General features: G+C 39.1%; 1 protein-coding gene across 6 annotated transcripts in view; it reads left to right on the forward strand.

Moving 5' to 3' along the window:
• Nucleotides 1-3,735: 3,735 nt before the first annotated feature.
• neo1a (neogenin 1a) overlaps nucleotides 3,736-14,182 on the forward strand; it is a 234,938-nt gene continuing 224,491 nt past the window's right edge. For 4 of the 6 annotated variants that reach the window (XM_036587061.1, XM_036587062.1, XM_036587063.1 and 1 more), the window contains exon 1: nucleotides 3,737-4,317. In XM_036587061.1, the coding sequence (XP_036442954.1) occupies nucleotides 4,245-4,317 (73 nt within the window). In that variant the 5' untranslated portion in view covers nucleotides 3,737-4,244. Of the gene's footprint in view, nucleotides 4,318-14,182 lie in introns of all 6 variants that reach the window. The other 2 variants (XM_036587065.1, XM_036587066.1) reach the window with 2 other exon arrangements.

Consider the following 14,182-nt stretch of genomic DNA (forward strand, 5'->3'; position numbering starts at 1 on the left):
ATTTTTGTTATCTTGAGATCACAAGATAATGAACTTGTTATCTGAAGATAACAGTCCAGAAAATTACAACTACCTCGTGGCCTCTCCTTAGTTTCGTAGCATAGTGTGCATATGTGGGCTTTACAAACTGGGGAGTGAACTGTATATTTCAAAACTTTAACAATGTTTACAAACTACACCAAAATTTCAAAACAGCATGAAAATTTCAGTTTTCCATTATATGGGTTCTTTAAAAGGGTTCTTCACACTTGCATCAAAGAACACATCAAACCACATCAACACATCAGTCTGCCTACAGCAGTTTACTTCCACCCATTCACACTGAAGTTATACTGTTTCAGCCAAATGCTCCATTCGGCAACTTTATTTTTAAGGTGGTTTGTATATTTTTGCAGTCATAGTGAAAGTTTTCCAGCAGCTGTGCAAAATCACTCAGGAACACAGAACACATTTTGGGCTCCTCACTTTTGATATACGTATTAAGGATGGTTAACCTCCTCAGTACTAATGCATTAAACATAAGAGCTGGAATAGCTGCTGATGCTGCTGTAAAAACATGAAATCCCAAACCAGGCCTGAGTAAGGAGGTTTATACTGAAGGAATCTTTATAAGACACTTACTTCATGGAATGTAGCCAATCTTGAATTGGTATTCATCAGCTGTGCTACTTCAGGACTAGAGAAAATTTGTGTCCATCTTTATCAGCCGTCTGACAGCAAGACAATAATCTGATCGCATCACATAAACAGTCTCTATCATTTGTTTTGTTAAGATGGACATTTAAAGGAGAATTCCACCAATTTTTCTAGATCTCTGCATAATTATTCATTAAGATGCAACCAAAGTCATTCAGAGTGGTTTGATGTAAAATGCTCCATTTTAGAGAAACTTACAGAGTCAGAATTGTTCACAGTGGTGGTGATAGGAACCAGACGTCTGCCTTCAAAAGCTCCCTTACAGGAGGTTATTACACAAAATGGCTATGGCTGCTGCCTGATGCCTGAATCATTGTTTTGTGATAGTTTTGAGATAAACGGTTAGCCTAAAACATATTTTCTAAAACCTGTTCCTGGCAGAGAAGTACATGCAGAGCATTATAAGCCAAACGAAATGTATTTTTTTTTTTTGTAATTTAACAGTACTTTACCATTATTTCTCTCTCTCTCTCTCTCTATATATATACATATATATATATATATATATATATATATATGTACACCGATCAGACATAACATTATGACCACCTCCTTGTTTCTACGCTCATTGTCCATTTTATCAGCTCCACTTACTATATAGGTGCACTTTGTAGTTCTACAGTTACAGACTGTAGTCCATCTGTTTCTCTGCATACTTTGTTAGCCCCCTTTTACCCTGTTCTTCAGTGGTCAGGACTCCCATGGACCCTCACAGAGCAGGTACTATTTGAGCAGTGGATCATTCTCAGCACTGCAGTAACACTGACGTGGTGGTGGTGTGTTAGTGGGTGTTGCGCTGGTCTGAGTGGATCAGATACAGCAGTGCTGCTGGAGTTTATAAACACCTCAGTGTCACTGCTGGACTGAGAATAGTCCACCAACCAAAAATATCCAGCCAACAGCGTCCTGTGACCACTGATGTAGGACTAGAGGATGACCAACACAAACTGTGCAGCAGCAGATGAGCTATCATCTCTGACTTTACATCTACAAGGTGACTGACAAGGTAGGAGTGTCTAATAGAGTGGACAGTGAGTGGACACAGTGTTTAAAAACTCCAGCAGCACTGCTGTGTCTGATCCACTCGTACCAGCACAACAAACACTAACACTAGTATCTGCTCTGTGAGGGTCCATGGGGGTCCTGACCACTGAGGAACAGGATAAAAGGGGGCTAACACAGTATGCAGAGAAACAGATGGACTACAGCCTGTAATTGTAGTCACTAGTCAATATGTTTCTCTACAATGCACCATTTCACATCAAACCACTCAGAAAGTCTTTTTAATCTCAACAGAATTCCCCTTTAAGACTGGTTCTTTTTAAAACATTAAAGCTACATTTGAAGTCAGATATCTCTGACAGACTAGTTATGATATTTAACCACATTTTAAAGTCTACATGATGACCTCGTGTGTAATCTTCAATTCATTTTAATAGTTTGCCTACCAGCTCGAGATCCTAAATAACCCAGAGCAGAACTATTCAGTCAGTCAGTGGTAGTTTGCACTTCTGCCAGTAGATGGGGCTCCTAAATGATTACACTTCTCTGAAAAAGGGCTGGCAGTGGCCATCAAATAACCACATTCAGAGGACATCTTTGATATGGATTTTAAATAAAAATAGATTTTCCATCTCTTTCAGTTAGGTATACATTACATGTACAATCTATGAATACGTTTACATTCAAGAGGATACAGAGGAAATCAAATAGTCTAAATAAGTAGCCTAATGAAATGAGGCATTGTGCTTTGTAAGCAGCCATAATAGCCTATTATTGATTCTTAACAAATCATTCAGTGGTTTGATGTGAAATTGGACATCATAAAGAAACATACTGACTTATATTCTCTTTACAGTGGTTGCAATAGCAACCAGACGTCAATGTCTACAGTACAAATATATTCCTTTTTATTTACCATCCAAAATAAACAAGTTTTTAAAATATGTTGACAAATTCTGATCACAAAACTATCATAAACTGATGTCTCAGGCATCACTGGTTTATGCAGTATCTGTCTGTGAGGTAGCGTTTAGAGGCGTTGAATGCTTTAGACGTCTGGTTCCTATCACCACCAGTGTGAACACTTCTGATTTGCTGATTTTACTCCAGAATACAACATTTCACAGCAAACCACTCTGACTGACTGTGTTTACATCTTAACAATTTAATTGTACTGCAGTATTGCGTGTAGTAGAAGACTAAGGGGCCTCATTCACCAACCATTCTTAAGAAGAAACTTCTTCTTAAAATCCACTTTTTAATCCACCAGATTTTGGGATTTGTTCTTAGGTACTTACTTTGAAAAGATGGTTCTTATAACTCCTTATACCTATAAACTTAAGTTGGGCTGTATTTGCAGTTTGGTATCCATATTTGAAGTATATGGACTGGAGAGTGAAAGTGTGCTTTGAAACGTTAATAATGTTTGCATACTTTTATTTCAAAAGAGCCAGTAAAATTTGTTTTTCTATAATACTTTTTAGACATTTTTAGACATTTTTTTTCTTGTTTTAAGCAAATTAATTAAGTGAAATTATCTCACTATATTAGCAGATAATTTTGTTTGCTTTAAGAAATGTGCTTGGAACAAGCAAAATTAGCTGCCAATACAGTGAGATAATTTCACAATGATCATAATAATAAAATACATAAATAATAAATGATGGAATGAAGAAGAATTATTACAATATAACAATGAATTATTACAATTAATGAATTAAAAGTCACAAAGCATATACTAGGCAAAGGTGTGTGTGTGTGTGTAAAAAAACAAACAATATATATATATATATATATATATATACACACACACACACACATATATATATATATATATATATATATATATATATATATATATATATATATATATACACGTACATACGCACACCTTTGCCTAGTGGCCGCCCCTGGGATTGAGGGAGTAGGCATCGTGACTTCTGAATGACCATGCCACAGTTTTGATTTAACCTTGAAAGGCACACTCTGTAACTCCGAGTCGTCCATCTGCTCCAGTCCGGGTTTTCCAGCGAGCTCCTGCTCTTCCACACGCTGCTGTTGCGCTCTGCTTTGCTCAGTTGTGCTCAGCCTGAGGATCTGGTTCACATCGGTCCCGGAGAAAAAACATTTCCAGCCGTTCTGACTTTGGGATTCTCCACTTTGTGCTGTTGTGGGAAGCCGTTATGCAGTTATCGCCGCTTCTCCTTCGGTCTCGGTCACTGTTCGAGTAAAGTGCGAGTATGGATTGATGTGATTTGCTCCGCTCCGCCGCCTTTGCCAAGTTTGGGCGAGCAGTTCTCGGCTCGGTTGTCTTTTTCACGCCGGCCAAAGATTCATGTGCGGTCGGGCAACTTCGGGAAGGAGCTGGTTCTGGTTCCGGATGGTTTCGGAAGCTGTTCGGGTGAAGTGCTGATCGCGGCCGTGCTGGAGGGAAAGCGGGAAGGGCTGAAAGAGAGGAATTTAAACACGGGATCCACTCCGAGAGCCCTTCCAGCGTGAACGTGTCGCCACAAAACACTTTCTTTTCTATTTTTGTTTGCAAAGTGATGGCCGAGCGGGGAGCCCGGCTGCTCCTCTCTCTCCTCTGCCTCACCTTTACGGCTTCACATGCTGAGAAAGGTAAGTGCGAAACGTGTGATTCTGCCAGCAAACTAAAGCCAACTTTGTACCCAGTAGCGCTGCACCTCGCAGCTGAAACCCAGCGGCGAAGGGCTAACAGTTAGCAACAGGGCTGTGATTTCATTTTAGGTCTAACTCTGAGGTAAGTTAAAGGGCAATTCCGCCCATTTTTTTCAAAAATTTCTGAATAGTTCAGTCCTTGAGATGTAAACCGAGCAATTCTAGAGTGGTTTAATGTGAAATGCTTCATTGTAACTTAAAGGCTCAGGCATGTTTACAGCGGTGGTGATAGGAACCAGGGGTCACGATGTCTACAATGCAATTATAGCTCGCCAGTTTATTTACTATCCAGAACTACTAACGTTAGCTAGTGAACTTAGAGTTTTATATGTAATGTTGATGATGGTATAATAGGCATAAATCTGCAAAAATTAGTTTTCTTTTGTGACTGTTTTGCCTTAGAACACTTTTTATGTATCCCTCCACCATCAATTGATTAAAATAAATGGACTCAAATAGGTTTTAAGCCAAAACATGGTCGCAAAACGGTCGTAAAACAGTGTCTCAGACAGCAGACTGAGTATTCCTAACCGTTTCATGTAATAACTTTCTGTGAGGGAGCTTTTGGAGGTGGACGTCTGGTTCCTATCACATCCACTGTGAACAATTCTGACTGGGTGCGTTTCTCTAGCATTGAGCATTTCACACCAAACCATTCTGAATGAAAATGTTGACATGTTAACCATTTCGTTATGCAGAAATTTTGAAAAATCGGTGGAATTGCCCTTTAAGGCTCCAGCAGTTAAGCTAACTCAGTTTCTGCCTGTGTCCTGTGGATTAACTCCGGTTAAATAGTGGTGTTTGCTTCGAATTCAGTTGAAAGCTGAATGATATTAGTAAGATGCGACTCACTTTCTGTGTCAAATATACTGTTTTTTGCACTATTTAGGTTAGAAACAACCGTAAGTAGCTGATCTTAGCTGCGGTGCCGTGAACAGCTCAGCTGAATTGTACACGCGTCTAACGCTTCACCTGCGTTTTAAAGGAGCTGATTTCTTGGACTAAAATGAGTTCCCGTTTTTGAGAACACAGCTAGTGAAGAAGCTCTTACTAAACAGTATCTTGGAGAAGAGTAATTGTCGTTTGAGGCAGTGAGTCTGTTTAGGTTGAGACATTTGGAAAAGGTTATCAGCGCCGTTTCTGCACAGATGTTGTCTTTGTGCCGCTCTGCTTCGTAAAGAACCGACTCCTAGCTAGCTTAGCGCTTTCTCCTCAGACTCAGTAACCCTCAGCTGGCTCTTTTAAAAGGATAATTTTATCATTTTTTCAAAATATTTGCACAGTTTTATCGCTGAGATGTTAACAAAGTCCTTCAGAGTGGTTTAATGTGAAATAGTTCACTGTAGAGAAACTTACTGACTCAGATTTCTCTACAGTGGTGGTGATGGGAACCAGGCGTCGCCATGACTACAACACAAAATTAGCCATTTTATTTACTATCCAAAACAAACGTGTCTCTTGAGTTTGTTTATGTGATAATAACGCTAAAACGGTGGTAAATCCCAAAAATATTATCTCTTTAGGTACTACTTTGCTTTCCATGTACCTCCACCATGAATAAATATTTAAAAAATATATGTTTTAGGTCAAAACTTTATCTCAAAACTATCATAAAACATCTGTCTCAGGTATTTGTGACTGGTTTGTGCAGTGCTTTAGCTGCCTGGTTCCCATCACCACCACTGTGAACAGTTCTGATCCGCTGTTTCTCTATACTCTTAAAAAAGATGGTTCTTCAGGGTTATTTAGTAAAGGGAATGGTTTTGTTTAGAACCACGAGTTCTATATAGAACCATTCGCTTGCTTAAATTGTTCTTTGTCTGGTGAAATGGTTCTTAAGATGGTGAATGTGTTGTGTATGGTTCTATATAGCACCAAAAAGGCTTCTGCTATTGTTACGATGTCAAGCTTGTTAATCATTTTCAAAAAGGTTCCATGTAGAACCACATGCAACACATTCTCCATCAGTCTGAAGAACCTTTTCACTGTGCAAAGAGCCATTAAGCACCCAGATAGCTCTTTTGAGCGTTCATGGTTCTGCCTTTACTGAAGAACCCTTGAAGAACCATGTTATTTTAGGAGTGTAGATTAGAGCATTTCACATCTAACCACACTGAATGACTTTGTTTACATCTTGACTGTTTGTTTGTACAGAAACTTTTAAAAATCAGTGGAATTTATCTTTAAAAGGTGTAAAACGCTCATGTTTTTTGTTTTAAAAGCAGGTTTAGTGAAAGTATAAGACATCATTTTTGAGCTTATGTTTTAAAAATAATAGAAAATATCCGCTGGGATATTAAAAGATAGGGAAAATGGAAAAAAGAGAAGTCAAAAAGAAAATAATGATATAAAAATCTCACTATTTGAAAGTGGTTAAGGAGACAAATGACTGAAAGGAATGACTGAGCTCTGTATGAAAACAAACACAGAACATGTTTGGCCTGAGGAAATGATTCTCATGCTCTAGCACACAAATATGTCTCCGTTCTGTTGCTTAGTTTGCTTCAAACCTGGTTATGAAGTCACAAACTGCAGTTTGGTTTCTTAATTGACATTTTGATATTGCTGAACGTGTGTAATTATTTGGTGGTGGACCACCAAGCTAGCAGTCAACCTCATTCAGCTGAAATGCCTGGTCCGAAGCGAACAGAGCCGTGAATGTAGTCTACTAGGCCGTCTTGCGTGAGGAAGCTGATGAAAGCCGCTCCTCTGCATGAAAAGCGCTGTGCAGCGGTAAAAAAAAGAGAAAAAAATCACAGGCTTTGCTGGAGATCAGTACAAAAGAGACGGATGGGGGGCTGGGTGGAATGGGCAGACTCTGTCGGGTAAGTAATAAAACCAGGAGATTAAGGGGGAACGGGGGGCTCCTTTGGGAGTTTTGATTGTTTCCAGAGAATTGGACTGGGACCTACATGTGGAGTGAGCGAGGAGAGAGCGAGAGAAGTTTCAGATTACTAATTGTTGGGTCCCCTTCTGAAAATATCTGTTTATTCGAAACACATTTTTGAGGTCTTGAAACGAACAAATGTGAACCGTAAGCAGTATTTTGAAAGCGTAGGTTGCCTACAGCTGGCCGCTGCTGCTTTCATTGACCCAAAAGCAAGAAAATGCTCCTGTCCTGAAGCTTCTGGAGGACCTGCCGGAGTTTCATTGCTGTTTCCTTTAAACTCTGCTCTTTTAAATCCTATTTGCATTCCACCTTATCTCGTTAATCCTGCTGCGAGTGAATTGCGCGCCGATGGTTTCCCTGTGGACGACGTAAATAACGCGCTGGACTGTATAAACACTTTCACAGCCTTGTCTGCAACCACTCAGCATTCTTAGCAATTTTCTTGCCCAGTCGTCTCCAGCATAGATGCAGGATGTTTTGAGGAATTTGCGTCTGAAATGTGAACAGCGGTCTTGGATGCTCCTTAATTTCGTCTTAATATCGGAAGTGACAAACTGGGATGGTTTTGTAGGTTGTTTGGATTGTTTCATTGTCAGCCTGGAGGATGGCGATGTGGCATTTACACTATTTGGCAATATCCAGAGTGACTGAAAGTGACAGATGGCAAAATTATAACATCACAGTACATTTTCTTTATACATAATATGCATCACAAGATTTGATACATTTGGAAAGAACCAGGCGTCAGTTTCACCAGCTAAGTTTAAACATAGGCTGGTTGTAATGGAAGGGTTTATAAGTTCAGGTTTACACATTAATAAATCCAAACGGTTGCACTACACAAAGTAATTTGAATGCTGAGCTTGGTAGTTATTAAATATTCACACTTCCTTAACCAACAGAAACCAGCTCTCCCTACGCAGATGGAAGAGTTGGGAAAAGCAACGGAAACCTTATGACTTTTTTTTTGGTTAATTAAGCTAAAAACACATGGTTGGTGCAAATATTAAAGAATATTAAAGAATAAACAGACAGTGGCTACATGTATTCATGTAATTCAGTTCAGCTTGTGCACATCATTCTCTTCTACAATAGGTGGTTTTTTCTAAGGAAAAAAAATGCCATTGCAGTTCCATGGTAGTGCGTTTATTTCATAATAGCGTGGTTTATTAGTTAAGATACCACTTAAGGATTTGCAGTACAACCAAATTTAGTAAAAGGATAGTTTGAAACTAACTAGTGTTAAATAAAGACTTAAAGAAATACAGACTTTACGCACAAGCTTAAGTACAGACCTGCGCTTAGACTTAGTAGAAATGTGAAAGTATTTTAAAAAATGCTAACACATCTGTATATACAGTGGGTTTTATTCAGCATTTTACTTAATGCACTGCATTAAACCCTTAAGTAAAACTTGCAGTTAGTCAGTATTTAAGTACTAAGAAATTAAGATTAAGTTCTTTAAGATACCCTTTGATGTGCTCTGAAAAGCGTACCATGATGTAATTTGTCCCGATAGCAGTATATATTGTTGTTTTGTCAACCCCCATGTCAGCCTGTTAATTATTAATTTTTTAATTATTAGTTATCCTACAATCCTACAATGTTCATCCTGTTTACATATTACAAGTAATATTCTCTGTGTAATCTGAGTTATAAATATGTTATAAATATGTAATTATTTCCTATGAGCGAAGATCCATTCATGTGAATGTGATGAGTGCATTTCTATTACTTTCCTTCCACTAAATGATTAAATAACTTTCGCTGAATGTTTGCTCAGCCTGGCCGTAGTCAGGGTTAAGGGAGTTTGTTGTAGGCCGTCATGTTTCTCTCCTCACCTCTCTGTGAGCTTGTTTCTGTTAGAGTAGATACTTAGCGTGTCTGAGCTTCAGTGCTAATTGCATTGTTTTCCCCTTTGCGACAAGGCGCTAATATTGCCTCGGCATGTTTGTTGATTAGTGTCTGTATCAATCCATTACGCGCGTTACGCCCATTATCGTAAGTCATCATGACTGTTGCAGCTGTATGTTTTCAAATGTCAGGAAACAAAGAAGATCAATATCACTGTAATAAATTCAGCATTGTCAGCAATTGAATCTTTCTGGAGGCCGGACATCACAATAACCTCCAGCTGAGAGATCCAGCCTTCGATGTGCTTTATTAATTTAGATGGACAATAGGCCCTTGGCTAATTGCCTAATGTGCAAATGAAGCCTTGCGAGCAGAATGGAAACTGATGGGGCCGTGATGGAGGTGTTTTTGTGTGATTTCTGTCAGCGCGGCTGTTGAGATTCGCTGGCAGCTCTTGGGGTAAGAGATGTGCGCTGGTTGCCTGCGTTTCTTTTTCCCTTTGAACTGTCGCTTACACTTGTGGAAGAAGCTGAGTTGGAGTCGGGTTTGGGCAGCTCGCTCCGCAACGCGGCCAGTCCAAAAATCAACAGCCTCCTGTTCTTGCACGCAAGCAGGCTTAATGGATAAACAACAGCATTCTTTACATTTTGCAGTGAACTGAACATTTGACCATCTGTCAGGGTTTTTTCTCTGATTTCTCTTGTCCGTTAACCCTGTCTTAGCTAACGTGTTGTCGGCTTTATGTGGAGACTTTGGCTTTGACTTTGGCTTTAACTCATTAAAATCTGCCCCCAGACTAATTAGGCCACATGCATGTCCATGTTGGCCATAATACAATGGATCAGCATGTGAAACTGGAGCTTTCTACACTGTTAGAAATAAAGGTTCTGTGCAGGTACATTTTTTGTTCCTCAAGGTACCAACAGTGTAAATGTTCCCTCAAAGGTACAACAGTGGTTTTAGGGTCAAATTGTGTACCTTAAATATGTTTTTCCAGGTGAAAAGTTCATATTTGTATCTTTTCATAACCGAATGTTTTAAAACAGATCAATAAAATAAAAGCCTGGAGACGAGACGGGGTGTGTGGAGTCAGTACAGCTTAGAGAATATCGTTTCAGTGGATTATGGTACGGTTATGTTCCCTGACTAAAGGTACTGAGATGTACCCTTGAGGGTCCCACCCCAGTGACAAGAGGGGCACTGCCCCAGTGACAGTTTATTACCTTTATTTCTGAGAGTATATGTGATATCATGTTTTCTATCGTTATATAAAAGATGCTGTCTATATCTTTTCTATCAAATCAGCTGTGATTGTTTCTGAGTGAACGTCAGAGTAGAAATGGGGCTTATTATTCATTTGTTTGATTAGATTAACAGTAAAAGGCGACTGAGTTGTGAAGTTTATTCTTTTGCGTTTGTTTCTCTTATTTGAATTTTCCGTTCCACCTTAAATGGTGCAGCAGTTACTTTTTAGGCACATTTACAGTTTCAGTAATGTAACTGCTGCTCCATTTAAGGCGGAACAGAAAATTCCAACAAAATACTGCTGAACTACAGCTTTGCAGAAATTTGGACGTGAAACATTTAGCGCAGATGTTGCCAGGCTTGTGGTCTGATGTTAGAAAGCAGTGCTGACTGAGGTTTTTCTACACATTGTTCAGTTTTTGCTAATTTGCACAACAAATATTTCTGATTTGGTTTATAATGTTTTTTAATCCCTGAATAATAAGATACTGGTAATCTACAGAAATGTTTACTTAAATGTTTACTTAATATATATATATATATATATAAAAAACACTACTATGTTGCATCTATTTTGACGAGCCTTTATGAGCCTTTTTTACATTATCTTTGGAGACGTGGATTAAAAAACAGAATTAAAAAATCACTTGAAATGGTTAAACAAAGATAACACCATTTAACAGATGCTGTCGGATTCAAAAAGTTTGTGTGACAAAATAAAATGTACAAACAATCTTTGATCTCGGTCTTTACATGTCCAAATTAAATGTAACTATAGCAATAAAAAAAATCACATTCTTATATGGGAAGAATAGATTAACTAGCAGAAATAGTTGCTTTTAGATTAGATATTAACGGCTTAAACAGATATGACCATTTAGCAGAAGCTGTCCGAGTTCTTCGATGCTACATATAGAGGAGGGGGCTTCTTTAAGAGATTACAGATGGCCTCAGCCTAAGCAGAGGTCAACTGCACATCCTCGCTGCAAGATCCGAAGCTGCTGCATGATCTGCATATCTAGCCTTTAGAGAAAAAGCCAGGATTGGCTGGAAATTGGCCACGTTTATCCGATGGAGATTTGTGATTCTAAGATTAGTCTGCTAGTCAGAACTCCTTTCCCCCCATAGGGCCCTGAACCGTTGCTGTTCTCTGAAGATGTTAATTGTAAGACTCAGTCTGTTGGTGAACTCCTGCTGCCGCATCCCCTGCCAGCTTTCGGCAGCTGGGGAGGATTATGGTGCATGTGAGCTGTGAAAGCTCATGCTTGGTGGAGCGAGGCCCAGCCTGAACTACATTTAGGTCATTTTCACTGCTTCCCTGGAGATGAGCTACAGCGCTGAGCAAATCTTTCCTTATGTTTAAACTCTACGAGGAATGGATGTAACCTAATCAAAGCTTGGGCAAACTTGGTAAATGTGGCGTGCCCTAGTGCTGTGTGGTATATCATCTGCACTGTTATACGCAAGAATATTGCTTTTCAGTCCTAGCAGTAGTGATGAATAATGAAAACTACAGTGTATTTCATTTGTTGGGTGCTTCAGATGTGCTTGAAACAACAGTTCAAAGTCTGTGGCAAACTTTTACTCTTAAAGCTAGCTTTCAGATCGGGCCAGTTCGGACCATGCCTCTCAAGACTGTCCAAAAATAAACAAATAAATTATTGAATAAATAAAAACAAGAAAAAAACCCGCCTCTTTGATAATGCTGATTTCGCCTAGTTCCCATTTGGGGTCTAGCTAGTAGCAGTATGTTTGTGCTAAGCTAACGGTGGTGCATATTAATGTTTTTTGACCATTAAAGATTAAGCATAAACGTTTGTAGCTTGTAAAAGACAATTTATTTAAAGCTTGTAACCAGCACTAATATACTTGTAGCAGTTTTACAGTGACTCTATCAGTAACGAGGTCAGGCAAAGAGCTGCTGCTGCTGTTTTCCACTTTTACCAACTGACTGAAACTTTGTTCGACTACCCTGTCACATTCAGGTGGTGATGTATCTAGAATGTCTAGAACGTGCAGAGTGACCTGTTTTTCTCACAAAATTAGTCCCATCTTCTGTAAATCAAAACATGATTAGTTGGTTCCACTCTGAACTAAAGACTTAGTAAAGACATTAGGCCTTCTGTCCGGCTCCTGAAGGCCTAATCAATGGAAGAGCTTGTTTCGCCGTATCTACCTGGATACCACAGAGCAAAAAATCCGATTGGACGACTTTCTCTTAGGCATTTTATGAATTTAACCCCTTTTTTCCAACTAAAATATAACAATGAAATTAGAGTCGTACTGCTGTACTTGTAGAGCTCAAACATAGTAAGCATGATGATTCTTTTAAATCCACACTTGATATTAACCCAAGATTTAGGGTGCCGATATCTGATATTTCTCATATACATATCTGACGTTTCAGTTACATAAAGATTTATGAATTTATGTAGAAATTGGGACCTCATCTGCTTCAGTTAGCTTGAGAAATATACCGTTTATTTGTGTAAGGATTAAAATGCAGACAGTTTAGCACATTCTGCTCTTCTGGAGTACGGTTAGATCAAACATCTCTCCCATGCTGTGTTTTTAAGCAGTTATATGCCAGAACTGATATGATTCCGATATGTTGGTGCATCTCCATAAACATTGTATACATTTTAAGTTTTTAGAAGTCATTAGGCCTCCTCTGAAGGCAAAGAAGGCTCTGAGTGTTCAGAGCAACAATTGTTAAAGCCTCAGTTGATAGTGAGTTTCCTTTCTGGAAATGTGGTTTCTGTCTGGTTAACATTTACAGCAATAGCCACGTTTACATGCAGCCTAATAATCAGTTAGTAATCCGACTAATAGCTCAATCGGAATAGAATACGTCCATGTATACACCTCAGTTGGAATAGACTAGTCCGATTGAGGCCATTTGGAATACAGTTTCTATCCCATTGAACGAGGTGGGTAATCCTGTAAATAATCCGTTAAATAGAAGAATAATATCCGTGTAAACAGCTGAATCTGATTACATTCCCTATCGGAAAGTTTAAGTTCTGCTCATGTTCGTCACGTCCTAGTGAAAGTTTATACTGTTCAACATGGCGGAGCAGAAACTGGTCTGCAGAGGAGACGAAGTTTATGCTCTGATCTTTAAAAGACGGCGGTGGGACGGACGTCCAGCTTATGTGTCTCAGAACACGACGTCTTCCTCTCGGCCTTCTTTAATAAGGACATGTGAAGGACGTTTTCCCGAGTCTGACATCATTTTAAAGTAATTAAAAACACAAGCACTGCTCACTGCTGCTCAGCTCACTCTGACGTGATGCTGGTTGTTTGCTGGTGGAGATTTTCCATCAGATAGTTGAGTAGAGTGAGCAGATAAACACCTCAGTCTTAATCTGTAATCGGAATGTATTCAATCAGATCTTTGCATGTAAACAGCCAATGTGTAAGATTCCTTTTGGTGTATTTTTAAAGGAGACAGAACAAGCGAAGCAAGCTTTGTCAGGTTTATAAGACATTCAGTGTTCAGTGTTCATTAATAAAGCAACTTGTTGCTCATTAGTAATACGAATATTATCGAATACAATGATGCTGTGCTGAACAGTGTCACTCAGCACTACTGTGTCCCAGCAGTAGGCAGTAAATGTAGTCTATGTAAAGTGTCTGAAGTCAGAAAGTTACAGCTTTAACTCTCTTTTTCAACACTTCAGTTTGTCAGCAGCATTTTTACCCTCAGTTCTAGCATCTCTAACTCTGCTGTGCTGTGAAAAGCAACATATTGTGCTGCCTGTTCCTTTGGCGAATAGCCCAGTTATGAATTTAAGTGAATAATAAGGGCCTGGA

The sequence above is a fragment of the Colossoma macropomum genome, unplaced genomic scaffold (assembly GCF_904425465.1).
Source record: "Colossoma macropomum unplaced genomic scaffold, Colossoma_macropomum, whole genome shotgun sequence".
NCBI lineage: Eukaryota > Metazoa > Chordata > Actinopteri > Characiformes > Serrasalmidae > Colossoma > Colossoma macropomum.